General features: G+C 45.5%; 1 protein-coding gene across 2 annotated transcripts in view; it reads left to right on the top strand.

Annotated features, from left to right (window-relative positions):
* Nucleotides 1-13,142, top strand: part of WSCD2 (WSC domain containing 2) — a 131,860-nt gene extending 118,718 nt beyond the window's left edge. Inside the window, exon 10 of one of the 2 annotated variants that reach the window (XM_010360633.2) lies at nt 10,596-13,142. In XM_010360633.2, coding sequence (XP_010358935.1) covers nt 10,596-10,948 — 353 coding nt within the window. In that variant the 3' untranslated portion in view covers nt 10,949-13,142. The remainder of the gene's footprint in view (nt 1-10,595) is intronic. The other variant, XM_010360627.2, reaches the window with a different exon arrangement.
* The last annotated feature ends 343 nt before the right edge of the window (nt 13,143-13,485 follow it).

Below are 13,485 nucleotides of genomic sequence, written 5' to 3'. Positions count from 1 at the left end.
GTGGACCAGCGACATGGACATCATCTGGGAGATTTTTAGGCAACCAAATGTCAGGCCCTATCCCAGGCTTCCTGGATCAGAATCCGCATTTTAACAAGACTTCTCCAGACACTTCATGTGCACTTTAAGGTTTGAGAACTGCCGCTTTTGGATGCCCTCAGTGACAAAGTATGTGAAGGTCACCCTGTAAGAGCCAAGGTCACCTAGCTCTTGAGTGTGTCCACCCCACCATGCCCTTGTCCCCCTCGCAATTACCGCTCAGTCCAGACTGCTAGAACCACCAACCCCGCTTTGCTTTGGGTTCCGTAGAGTTAATTTTACAATCTTCCTAGAGTGAGTTCAGAGCAAAATTTTATGTGATATGATTATACAAGGTGAATTGTCCTGGATCTGGTTAATGAAACAGATACTGTGTTTAATGATTCCATGGGGAATTAAGTACAGTTAAGCTATTAATCAGGCCCCAGTTCTTTCCATCAACAAGAAGATGGAGGGGAGGCTGGCCAGCCTGTGCCCTGCCAGGCACACCTGTATGACAGTTCTGGTGGAACCAGCACTCATTACCAATGTTCCATGGCTTTATTGCCCAGTTTGCAGACAGCAATCAATGATCAGGAATCCTGAGTTAAACGAGGACTTTGGTTTTTGATTTTTCTTCTTCTTCTTCTTCTTTCCAACGAAGTAAATTCAGTTTCAAGAGAGGAAGCATTGCCATAGGAGGGGGCCAGGTGGACAACCATCTGCTGCTGAAACAGCTTGGATATCTATTGTGCTTTTGGAGGGATGTTTGGACTAAATGATGGAGCATGTGGGGAGTCAGGAGATACAGGAGGACGAATAGCATCATGATAATCATAACACTAACCAATATTTATTGAGCACCTTGCTTGTCCCAGGCGCTGTACCACGATCTTTGCAAATCTTATTTCGCTCGATTTGTACAGCATCTGTAGGAGGTAGGTCTTATCCAGATCACCACTTTGCAGTGGGTGCACTGAGGCTGAAGATCGAGTAACGTCTCCAAAGTCACATAGCTTGTGTGGGGAGGAGCTGGGTTCTGAACCCCGGCAGTCTGACTGCAGAATCATCTATAAACAGACCCCAGGTCTCAGACAACAGCCTGAAGGTAAAGTGAGCAGTAGGCAGCCTAGAAGTCATGCTTCCCAGGTCCTGGAGTGAAAAGAGGGCAGGAGCTGATCAGACCAGGTGCTCTATTTTTTCTTTTTAAAAATTTATTTATTTTTATATGTTTAGGATGTACAAGTGCAGGTTTCTTTTTTTTTTTTTTTTTTTTTTTTTTTTTTTTTTTTTTTTTTTTTTATTATACTTTAAGTTCTAGGGTACATGTGCATAACGTGCAGGTTTGTTACATATGTATACTTATGCCATGTTGGTGTGCTGTACCCATCAACTCGTCAGCACCCATCAATTCATCATTTATATCATGTATAACTCCCCAATGCAATCCCTCCCTCCTCCCCCCTCCCCCCTCCCCATGATAGACCCCAGTGTGTGATGTTCCCCTTCCCGAGTCCAAGTGATCTCATTGTTCAGTTCCCACCTATGAGTGAGAACATGCGGTGTTTGGTTTTCTCTTCTTGTGATAGTTTGCTAAGAATGATGGTTTCCAGCTGCATCCATGTCCCTACAAAGGACGCAAACTCATCCTTTTTTATGGCTGCATAGTATTCCATGGTGTATATGTGCCACATTTTCTTAATCCAGTCTGTCACAGATGGACATTTGGGTTGATTCCAAGTCTTTGCTATTGTGAATAGTGCCGCAATAAACATACGTGTACATGTGTCTTTGTAGTAGACTAATTTATAATCCTTTGGGTATATACCCAGTAGTGGGATGGCTGGGTCATATGGTACATCTAGTTCTAGATCCTTGAGGAATTGCCATACTGTTTTCCATAATGGTTGAACTAGTTTACAATCCCACCAACAGTGTAAAAGTGTTCCTATTTCTCCACATCCTCTCCAACACCTGTTGTTTCCTGACTTCTTAATGATTGCCATTCTAACTGGTGTGAGATGGTATCTCATTGTGGTTTTGATTTGCATTTCTCTGATGGCGAGTGATGATGAGCATTTTTTCATGTGTCTGTTGGCTGTATGAATATCTTCTTTTGAGAAATGTCTGTTCATATCCTTTCCCCACTTTTTGATGGGGTTGTTTGTTTTTTTCTCGTATATTTGTTTGAGTTCTTTGTAGATTCTGGATATTAACCCTTTGTCAGATGAGTAGGTTGCAAAAATTTTCTCCCATTCTGTAGGTTGCCTGTTCACTCTGATGGTAGTTTCTTTTGCTGTGCAAAAGCTCTTTAGTTTAATTAGATCCCATTTGTCAATTATGGCTTTTGCTGCCGTTGCTTTTGGTGTTTTAGACATGAAGTCCTTGCCCATGCCTATGTCCTGAATGGTACTACCTAGATTTTCTTCTAGGGTTTTTATGGTATTAGGTCTAACATTTAAGTCTCTAATCCATCTTGAATTAATCTTCGTATAAGGGGTAAGGAAAGGATCCAGTTTCAGCTTTCTACTTATGGCTAGCCAATTTTCCCAGCACCATTTATTAAATAGGGAATCCTTTCCCCATTTCTTGTTTCTCTCAGGTTTGTCAAAGATCAGATGGCTGTAGATGTGCGGTATTATTTCTGAGGACTCTGTTCTGTTCCATTGGTCTATATCTCTGTTTTGGTACCAGTACCATGCTGTTTTGGTTACTGTAGCCTTGTAGTATAGTTTGAAGTCAGGTAGCGTGACGCCTCCAGCTTTGTCCTTTTGACTTAGGATTGTCTTGGCAATGCGGGCTCTTTTTTGGTTCCATATGAACTTTAAAGCAGTTTTTTCCAATTCCGTGAAGAAAGTCATTGGTAGCTTGATGGGGATGGCATTGAATCTATAAATAACCTTGGGGAGTATGGCCATTTTCACGATATTGATTCTTCCTATCCATGAGCATGGTATGTTCTTCCATTTGTTTGTGTCCTCTTTGATTTCACTGAGCAGTGGTTTGTAGTTCTCCTTGAAGAGGTCCTTGACATCCCTTGTAAGCTGGATTCCTAGGTATTTTATTCTCTTTGAAGCAATTGTGAATGGAAGTTCATTCCTGATTTGGCTCTCTGCTTGTCTGTTGCTGGTGTATAAGAATGCTTGTGATTTTTGCACATTAATTTTGTATCCTGAGACTTTGCTGAAGTTGCTTATCAGCTTAAGGAGATTTTGGGCTGAGACGATGGGGTTTTCTAAATATACAATCATGTCATCTGCAAACAGGGACAATTTGACTTCTTCTTTTCCTAACTGGATACCCTTGATTTCTTTCTCTTGCCTGATTGCCCTAGCCAGAACTTCCAACACTATGTTGAATAGGAGTGGTGAGAGAGGGCATCCCTGTCTTGTGCCAGTTTTCAAAGGGAATTTTTCCAGTTTTTGCCCATTCAGTATGATATTAGCTGTGGGTTTGTCATAAATAGCTCTTATTATTTTGAGGTACGTTCCATCAATACCGAATTTATTGAGCGTTTTTAGCATGAAGGGCTGTTGAATTTTGTCAAAAGCCTTTTCTGCATCTATTGAGACAATCATGTGGTTCTTGTCTTTGGTTCTGTTTATATGCTGGATTACGTTTATTGATTTGCGAATGTTGAACCAGCCTTGCATCCCAGGGATGAAGCCCACTTGATCATGGTGGATAAGCTTTTTGATGTGCTGCTGAATCCGGTTTGCCAGTATTTTATTGAGGATTTTTGCATCAATGTTCATCAGGGATATTGGTCTAAAATTCTCTTTTTTTGTTGTGTCTCTGCCAGGCTTTGGTATCAGGATGATGTTGGCCTCATAAAATGAGTTAGGGAGGATTCCCTCTTTTTCTATTGATTGGAATAGTTTCAGAAGGAATGGTACCAGCTCCTCCTTGTACCTCTGGTAGAATTCAGCTGTGAATCCATCTGGTCCTGGACTTTTTTTGGTGGGTAGGCTATTAATTGTTGCCTCAATTTCAGAGCCTGCTATTGGTCTATTCAGGGATTCAACTTCTTCCTGGTTTAGCCTTGGGAGAGTGTAAGTGTCCAGGAAATTATCCATTTCTTCTAGATTTTCTAGTTGATTTGCGTAGAGGCGTTTATAGTATTCTCTGATGGTAGTTTGTATTTCTGTGGGGTCAGTGGTGATATCCCCTTTATCATTTTTTATTGCATCTATTTGATTCCTCTCTCTTTTTTTCTTTATTAGCCTTGCTAGCGGTCTGTCAATTTTGTTGATCTTTTCAAAAAACCAACTCCTGGATTCATTGATTTTTGGAGGGTTTTTTGTGTCTCTATCTCCTTCAGTTCTGCTCTGATCTTAGTTATTTCTTGCCTTCTGCTAGCTTTTGAATGTGATTGCTCTTGCCTCTCTAGTTCTTTTAATTGTGATGTTAGAGTGTCAATTTTAGATCTTTCCTGCTTTCTCTTGTGGGCATTTAGTGCTATAAATTTCCCTCTACACACTGCTTTAAATGTGTCCCAGAGATTCTGGTATGTTGTATCTTTGTTCTCATTGGTTTCAAAGAACATCTTTATTTCCGCTTTCATTTCGTTATGTACCCAGTAGTCATTCAGGAGCAGGTTGTTCAGTTTCCATGTAGTTGAGCGGTTTTGATTGAGTTTCTTAGTCCTGAGTTCTAGTTTGATTGCACTGTGGTCTGAGAGACAGTTTGTTATAATTTCTGTTCTTTTACATTTGCTGAGGAGTACTTTACTTCCAATTATGTGGTCAATTTTGGAATAAGTGCGATGTGGTGCTGAGAAGAATGTATATTCTGTTGATTTGGGGTGGAGAGTTCTATAGATGTCTATTAGGTCCGCTTGGTGCAGAGATGAGTTCAATTCCTGGATATCCTTGTTAACTTTCTGTCTCGTTGATCTGTCTAATGTTGACAGCGGAGTGTTGAAGTCCCCCATTATTATTGTATGGGAGTCTAAGTCTCTTTGTAAGTCTCTAAGGACTTGCTTTATGAATCTGGGGGCTCCTGTATTGGGTGCATATATATTTAGGAGAGTTAGCTCTTCCTGTTGAATTGATCCCTTTACCATTATGTAATGGCCTTCTTTGTCTCTTTTGATCTTTGATGGTTTAAAGTCTGTTTTATCAGAGACTAGGATTGCAACCCCTGCTTTTTTTTGTTCTCCATTTGCTTGGTAGATCTTCCTCCATCCCTTTATTTTGAGCCTATGTATGTCTCTGCATGTGAGATGGGTCTCCTGAATACAGCAGACTGATGGGTCTTGACTCTTTATCCAGTTTGCCAGTCTGTGTCTTTTAATTGGAGCATTTAGTCCATTAACATTTAAGGTTAATATTGTTATGTGTGAACTTGATCCTGCCATTATGATATTAACTGGTTATTTTGCTCGTTAGTTGATGCAGTTTCTTCCTAGCCTCGATGGTCTTTACATTTTGCCAAGTTTTTGCGATGGCTGGTACCGGTTGTTCCTTTCCATGTTTAGGGCTTCCTTCAGGGTCTCTTGTAAGGCAGGCCTGGTGGTGACAAAATCTCTAAGCATTTGCTTATCTGTAAAGGATTTTATTTCTCCTTCACTTATGAAACTTAGTTTGGCTGGATATGAAATTCTGGGTTTAAAATTCTTTTCTTTAAGAACGTTGAATATTGGCCCCCACTCTCTTCTGGCTTGTAGAGTTTCTGCCGAGAGATCTGCTGTTAGTCTGATGGGCTTCCCTTTGTGGGTGACCCGACCTTTCTCTCTGGCTGCCCTTAAGATTTTTTCCTTCATTTCAACTTTGGTGAATCTGGCAATTATGTGTCTTGGAGTTGCTCTTCTGGAGGAGTATCTTTGTGGCGTTCTCTGTATTTCCTGAATTTGAATGTTGGCCTGCCCTACTAGATTGGGGAAGTTCTCCTGGATGATATCCTGAAGAGTGTTTTCCAACTTGGTTCCATTTTCCCCCTCACTTTCAGGCACCCCAATCAGACGTAGATTTGGTCTTTTTACGTAATCCCATACTTCTTGCAGGCTTTGCTCATTTCTTTTTCTTCTTTTTTCTTTTGGTTTCTCTTCTCGCTTCATTTCATTCATTTGATCTTCAATCGCTGATACTCTTTCTTCCAGTTGATCGAGTCGGTTACTGAAGCTTGTGCATTTGTCACGTATTTCTCGTGTCATGGTTTTCATCTCTGTCATTTCGTTTATGATCTTCTCTGCATTAATGAGTCTAGCTGTCAATTCTTCCACTCTTTTCTCAAGATTTTTAGTTTCTTTGCGCTGGGTACGTAATTCCTCCTTTAGCTCTGATAAGTTTGATGGACTGAAGCCTTCTTCTCTCCTCTCGTCCAAGTCATTCTCTGACCAGCTTTGATCCGTTGCTGGTGATGGGCTGCGCTCCTTTGCAGGGGGAGATGCGCTCTTATTTTTTGAATTTCCAGCTTTTCTGCCCTGCTTCTTCCCCATCTTTGTGGTTTTATCTGTCTCTGGTCTTTGATGGTGGTGACGAACTGATGGGGTTTTGGTATAGGTGTCCTTCCTGTTTGATAGTTTTCCTTCTGACAGTCAGAAGGACTCTCTGTTGGTCTGTTGGAGATTGCTTGAGGTCCACTCCAGACCCTGTTTGCCTGGGTATCAGCAGCAGAGGTTGCCGAAGATAGAATATTGCTGAACAGCGAGTGTACCTGTCTGATTCTTCCTTTGGAAGTGTCCTCTCAGGGGTGTACTCCACCCTGTGAGGTGTGGGGTGTCAGACTGCCCCTAGTGGGGGATTTCTCCCAGCTAGGCTACTCAGGGGTCAGGGACACACCTGAGCAGGCAGTCTGTCCGTTCTCAGATCTCAACCTCCGCGTTGGGAGATCCGCGGCTCTCCCCAAAGCTGTCAGACAGAGTCGTTCGCGTCTGCACCGGCTCCCGCTACTTCCCCTGTTGGTCTTCAGCTGTGCGCTGTCCCCAGAGGTGGAGACTACAGAGACAGGCAGGCTTCCTTGAGCTGCTGTGAGCTCCACCCAGTTCGAGCTTCCCAGCGGCTTTGTTTACCTACTTAAGCCTCAGCAATGGCGGGCGCCCCTCCCCCAGCCTCGCTGCTGCCTTGCGGATAGATCGCGGCAGACTGCTGTGTTAGCAGTGAGGGAGGCTTCGTGGGCGTGGGACCCTCCCGGCCAGGTGTGGGATATATTCTCCTGGAATGCCTGTATGCTTACAGCGCAGTATTGGGGTGGGAGTTACCCGATTTTCCAGGTGTTGTGTGTCTCAGTTCCCCTGGCTAGGAAAACGGATCCCCTTCCCCCTTGCGCTTCCAGGTGAGGCGATGCCTCGCCCTGCTTCAGCTCTCGCTGGTCAGGCTGCAGCAGCTGACCAGCACCGATTGTCCGGCACTCCCTAGTGAGATGACCCCAGTACCTCAGTTGAAAATGCAGAAATCACCGGTCTTCTGTGTCGCTCGCGCTGGGCGTTGGAGACTGGAGTTGTTCCTATTCGGCCATCTTGCTCCGCCCCTCCTGGTTTCTTAACATATATAAATAAATGTATAAAATAAACATTTTGTATACATATGCACATGCATGTATATGTACCACATTTTCTTTATCCAGTCCTCCACTGATGGACACTGAGGTCGATTCCATACCTTTGCTGTTATGAATAGTGCTGCACTAAACATGTGTGCAGGTGTCTTTTTATGTAATGATTTCTTTCTCTTTGGGTAGAGACCCAGTAGTAGGATTGCTGAACTGAATGGTACTTCTATTTTTTGTTCTTTGAGAAATCTCCATACTGTTTTCCATTAGGCTCAGTCTGGGATAGGTGTGGGTTGGAACTCTGCCTTCAATGCCCACTGTGTGGACTTGGGCAAGTTAATTCCTGCTTCTGAGACTCCTGTTCTCTGTGTCTAAAATGGAGCCAGTATTAAGAATTCCTACTCTCTAGGCTACTTCAGAGCACAGAATGAGATCGTGCATGCAGAGTGCCCCACATAGCTCCCAACACCAACAGATGCTCAGGCAACATACATTCCCTTCCTGCCCCTCAGACAGAGGCGGCTGGTGTCCCACAGAGGCTTGCAGTCAACAAGGACACTCTGTCATCTCCATCCCACCTGCATCCAAGACTAGGACACCTGGAGCTACCTGAGAAACTCCTTCCTTTTTCTTGAGCCATCCTGCAGCCCTCTTTCAGCAACCACTTGAGATGGTGAGAGGTGGCCAAGCCTAGAAGTTTGGATCTGTGTTGTTGCTGGGTGCTGGGTGACGAGCACCATCTCTATCACCTGGGTGTCTCCCCTGAGAGTAGCAGCTATTCCGAATCACCAGTGATGCTGTGAGGTGATGCAGGAGTGGGGAAATTCTGAACAAGGAAAACAGAGCATACAACATGCTACATTTTTCCTAATCACTCAGATACATCTGGTCTTAGCTCATTATAACAGTACGGGCCCAATTAGCCAGATACATTGTAAATAATCTATTTTAAGGATAAAAAATATTCTTGTCAGCAGCATAAATATCTCCCAAGCAGCCATGATGTTCCGGGGGACTTGGTGGGGAAGGACTCTTGCCACAGATTCTGATGTGTTCTGCAAAGAAAGGGAGGCCTTCGCCACACTGCAATTTGGCAGTTACGAGTTTCAATTTAGTTCAACAACCGTTCACTGAGCACCTGCTGAGTACAGGCAGTGGGAAGAAGTGGGGTTGAGGCTGCTGGTGCCTGGGAAAGATCCATCCTGGAACCAGGCAGGCCTGATCTGAATGGTGCTTCCTGTCTGTGTGACCATGAACAAGTCACTTCACCTCTCTGAGCCTCAATTTCCTCCCTGGTGAGGAGCGGACAGTAGTCCTTTTCCTTTCAGGGTAGTCAGCAGGATTAAATAAGATAATGGGTATCCATCACCCAGCAAGGGATTAGGACTTAATTTTTAAGAACCAGCTGGGTTTCCCAGTGCAGCCTGGGGAACTCACCACCCTCGTTCAATAAACAGAATTATCCTGTTGCCTGCTCTGGCGGGCACCGGGTAGTGTTTCGCCTTGTGAGAAACAGCAGGTCTCCGTTCACGGTTTTGGAGCTCCTGCCCTCTGATTCTCCAGCTGGGGATCAGAATTGAGGCTGCGACTCCTTTTCTCTGTTCCCAGCACCCTCCAGGTCCCCCTTCTGCACTTTCCTCGGCTCCTCCTTCGTGGGAGTTTCAGCAGCTCCAGGAGCTGACTGCCTCTCCCCATGGAATTCCCAGGTTCTCTGTAACCTGTCTTGCAAGTCAGAAATGCACCCTCCCAGTTTGCATGACAATCCCTCCTCTCATTTCACCACGACACTTCCCTGAAAAATAAAGAAAGGTAGGACAGAAATGTGTGAAGATGATAATAAAAATAGTCCCACTTAAATCCTGCCCTCAGATAGCTTACCATCTGGTGGGGAGACAGACTACAGAAGTGGGGGTTTCTGCACAGCATAATGAGTGCTGTGGGGGGCTGCGGGGAATGGAGAGGGGAACTGCAGAACCCAGAGGAAGCACCCGCCTGAGCCCAGGGAGTCTGAGAAGATGACCTGAAAACAGAACAATATCAGTAATAACAATAGCCAACATGTATTGATCACCTGCTGAACCCAATGCACCATGCTAGAAACTTTATATGTTTTTCTCTACTTTGTACAACAACCCTATTATTATCCTGTGAGGAGATACCACTACTACACAGAAAAACTTGGTACTTAAAAGCCAAGACTTTGAAGCCAGACTGCTTGGGTTCAAATCCTGGCTCTGCCAGTTATTAGCTGTATGACCTTGAGCAAATTACTTAACCTCTCTGTGCCTCAGTTTTCTCTTCTGTTAAATGGAGCTAATGATGATACCTCATAAGGTTGTTGTGAAGATTAAGTGGAATTAAGAGCTATATTAATATATTTATTAATATATAAGTATGTCATCTAAAATAAACAATACGTATTAACATAAATAATATATAACATAATAATATGCTGTATGTTATATTATAGTACCACATACTTATATATAGGGTTTGCCTGGCATATAGTAATCACCAAACAAGTAACATTGTTAGCCCCAAAGAGAAGGTGGTGGCCAAGAATACTCCAGGGAGAAACAGCATTGAGGTGAGAAGTATCGGGGTGTGTTTAGAGCTCTAAAAGGAGTGAATTGAGCTAAGTTGTTATTCTTTTTGTTTTTTAGAGGCAGGGTCTTGCTCTGTCACCCAGGCTGAAGTGCCGTGGCATCATCATAGCTCACTGCAGCCTCGACCTCCTGGGCTCAAACAATCCTCCCACGTCAGCCTCCTGAGTAACAAGGACTACAGGCACGCACCACCATGCCCAGCTATTTTATTTTATTTTATTTTATTTGTAGACACAGGGTCTTGCTATGTTGCCCAGACTGGTCTTTAACTCCTGGCCTCAAGCCATCCTCCAGTCTTGGCCTCCCAAAATGCTGGGATTATAGGTGTGAGCCACCTCACTCAGCCTGTGTTATTACACTTAATTGTTCATTGTGTTACTGTGTTGTGCTGTGAGTAACAGTAACCACTGCCAGCACCATCTGACTGGATCTTTTGACCTCCTCCTCCCTCTGACTGTGTCCTCTCTCCTCTCTCTGCAGAGTGGCCAGAGTTCGTGAGGAACTATGCCCCATGGTGGGCCACTCACACACTGGACTGGCTCAAGTTCGGCAAGAAAGTGCTGGTGGTTCACTTTGAGGACCTGAAGCAGGACCTCTTCGTCCAGCTGGGCCGGATGGTCAACCTGCTGGGCGTGGCTGTCAGGGAGGACCGGTTGCTCTGTGTGGAGAGCCAGAAGGATGGCAACTTCAAGCGCTCGGGGCTCCGGAAGCTCGAGTATGACCCGTATACTGCAGACATGCAGAAGACCATCTCTGCCTACATCAAGATGGTGGACACGGCCCTCAAAGGGCGGAACCTTACGGGTGTCCCCGATGACTACTACCCGAGATGATGGGTCCACACAGGGGGAGGGTAGACTGGGTGTCCTGATCATGTAGGCCCTGAGGACTCAAGACCCCTGGTGACCCTCACTCATCTGTCCTCTTTGGTCTGGGGACAATCCCCTTGGCTACTCTTTGCCTTCAATGAGTTTCCTGCATGACAGAGGAGGCTCAAGGGAAGAGATTGTCCAGGCACTACCACTCTGCTCACGTATTCCCCACTTGGCAATGTGGAGCATCTTGTTTGGGGGGTTCTAGTTACGTGGACTCTTTTCTGTCTCCTGTGTCCCTGCCCCCACCACTCTGAGTTCTGCTTGTGGGAGGGAGGGCTCATCCATATCAAGGAGACTTGCTGGATGCCCTGTGGCAATTGTCGAGGCTCTTGATGCAAGAGCCCAGGGGGCTATTGTAAAAACGTGGCCCCAGATGCTTGTCCCTTCTGGGCTGAGCTTGCACAGCCCCTTTCTCATCTCCACCCAAGAAGCACTGGCACTGATGTTTAACTCAGGCCACCTTCTGTTCTAAAGAAAGATTGCTGGGAAGTTTCTCCGTGGCCTTAGGTTTCTGACATCCTGGGGAGGGTGGGGAGGCATCGGTGCTCACGGTAGGTTAACTGGAGACACCATGTGGGGCCATTGGTGTCATGAGATACCCCCCCCCAGGCCACACTGCTTCTCAGAAACAAGCTGCTTGCCTTTCCACCTCCAGGGCATGAACCCTGCCCTTTCTATCCATGCCGTGTCCAGGAGGTGACCTTGAGATCCTGATACCACCTTCAAGGAACCTCAGGCACTAACAAGGAGCCCACAAGGATGGCCACATGCCATGTGCAGAATTTGAGTTAAGAGAGAGCCCCAGTGACACATCTCTCCACGGTGGGCTCCAGTCGGTCTTACACTGCCCTTCTGACCCCTACAAATGGGTACTTTGCTATCCAGGTGAGACAGCAAGAGTGCTCTTAATCAGATGGAACCACACCCAAAATGGACCCCCCACTACCTTCCCAGACCATCTGTCTCCCCTTGATCATAGTCCAACAGGGCCATTTTCCCTTGAGGACCCGTTAAGGAATGGGGTGAATGAAATTGTGTCATTTCTATACAAACACTGCTCTCTTGATGCTGAGATGCCAAACCAAAGGATTTCTGAGGACCTGAATCACAGAGCATCAATCTTACAAAGTGTTGGTCCGGAGTCCCATCTCTTCCCCAACCCCGGACACCAGTGGCTTCCCACCTGGTCCAAACCTGCACCATCCATCATTGTGTAGATGAAAAAGCCATAGGTCACAGCCTCTTTGCTATTCTGTTGGAGCAGCCTCCCTAAGTGGTCCCTCTGAAGCCTTGGGGTGCAGGTAAATGCTCATTCCCAAGTAGCAAAGAGACCACGGAGAAGGTGCGTGTAAAGAGATATATTTTTGTAAGAGGAATATGATTAATACATTCCGCCCATTGGAACCTGGCCATGCAAAGGAAGGACACAGGGATTAGACCTGTGGCACCCTTCCCTGATTCCCTCATCTGTAGGACTTGGGCTGCCCCAGGCCCACCCACGGGGCTCTGAATGTATTTTGTACCGTGTTTCTTTCCCCCAGGCGAATTTCTAGTCTTCTCTCATGAAGCAGTGGAGGGGTTGGCCTCCCTTCCACTGGGAGGTTGACTCTCTCTGCGAGACTCTTGGTCCAAGACCTGAGTCAGTTCTTTGCTGGTGGTCCCCTCTGACCACAAGCTTCTGTCTGAAGATTCCTCAGGTCAACACCATCATTAAATGCGAGTTTTGTTGATGATTCTACCATGTGGTAGAGTGTTGTGTAAGACACGTTCACAAATGAGATGTTTTCCTCGGGTGTGTGTGTGTGTGCATGTGTGTATGTAAGAGAAAGAGAGACAGAGACAGTGAGAGACAGAGAGGCATAGAGAGACAGAGAGAGAGAGACGAGAAACAGAGATAGAGACAGAAAATGTTCAGGGTGGCAGGTGGGTTGGTGTATGACTGCTTTTGTGCCTGTGTGACTGGCATAGCTGCTCAGGAAGAATTACATGCCTCTGTGTGTAAAATTGCCTTTGTGTTCTTCTGCCTCTCTGTGTTTTGAAACTGTATCCCACAAGTTGCCGTTATGACCATCTCATTTGTAATGGGTCTGTGCAGGTCCTTGTGTATGGAATTGCACCCGTGAAAAGGAGAAAATGGTCAGTGTGCATGAAACCCATGTGTGAGAAGCTGCCTGTCTATTTGGGGAAGGCATGCCTTCCCTTCCGCATATGCCTTTTGTCCTTGGCTGCTGTGACAGGGAGGAATTGTGGGGAGAAGTGGTGGGTGAGATGAGGTGTCATGGAAGTATTCCTGCCTGAGTATATGCACAGGTATGGAAGAGGTTATCTATGAGAGGCATCCCTTCTGTGTATGTTTGTGAGAGACAGTGTGTGTGTATGTAAGAAAGAGAGAGAGCGACAGAGACACAGAGACAGACCCTGAGTGTAATGCTTTGCACAGGCATATGCAGCAGGGAAGTCAGAGAGAGTCCAGGAGGACAGAGAAGTCCACTCTA

The sequence above is a fragment of the Rhinopithecus roxellana genome, chromosome 10, assembly GCF_007565055.1.
Source record: "Rhinopithecus roxellana isolate Shanxi Qingling chromosome 10, ASM756505v1, whole genome shotgun sequence".
Lineage (NCBI taxonomy): Eukaryota > Metazoa > Chordata > Mammalia > Primates > Cercopithecidae > Rhinopithecus > Rhinopithecus roxellana.
Note: the sequence above shows the minus strand (reverse complement) of the source record. Positions and strands in the feature narration are given on the sequence as shown.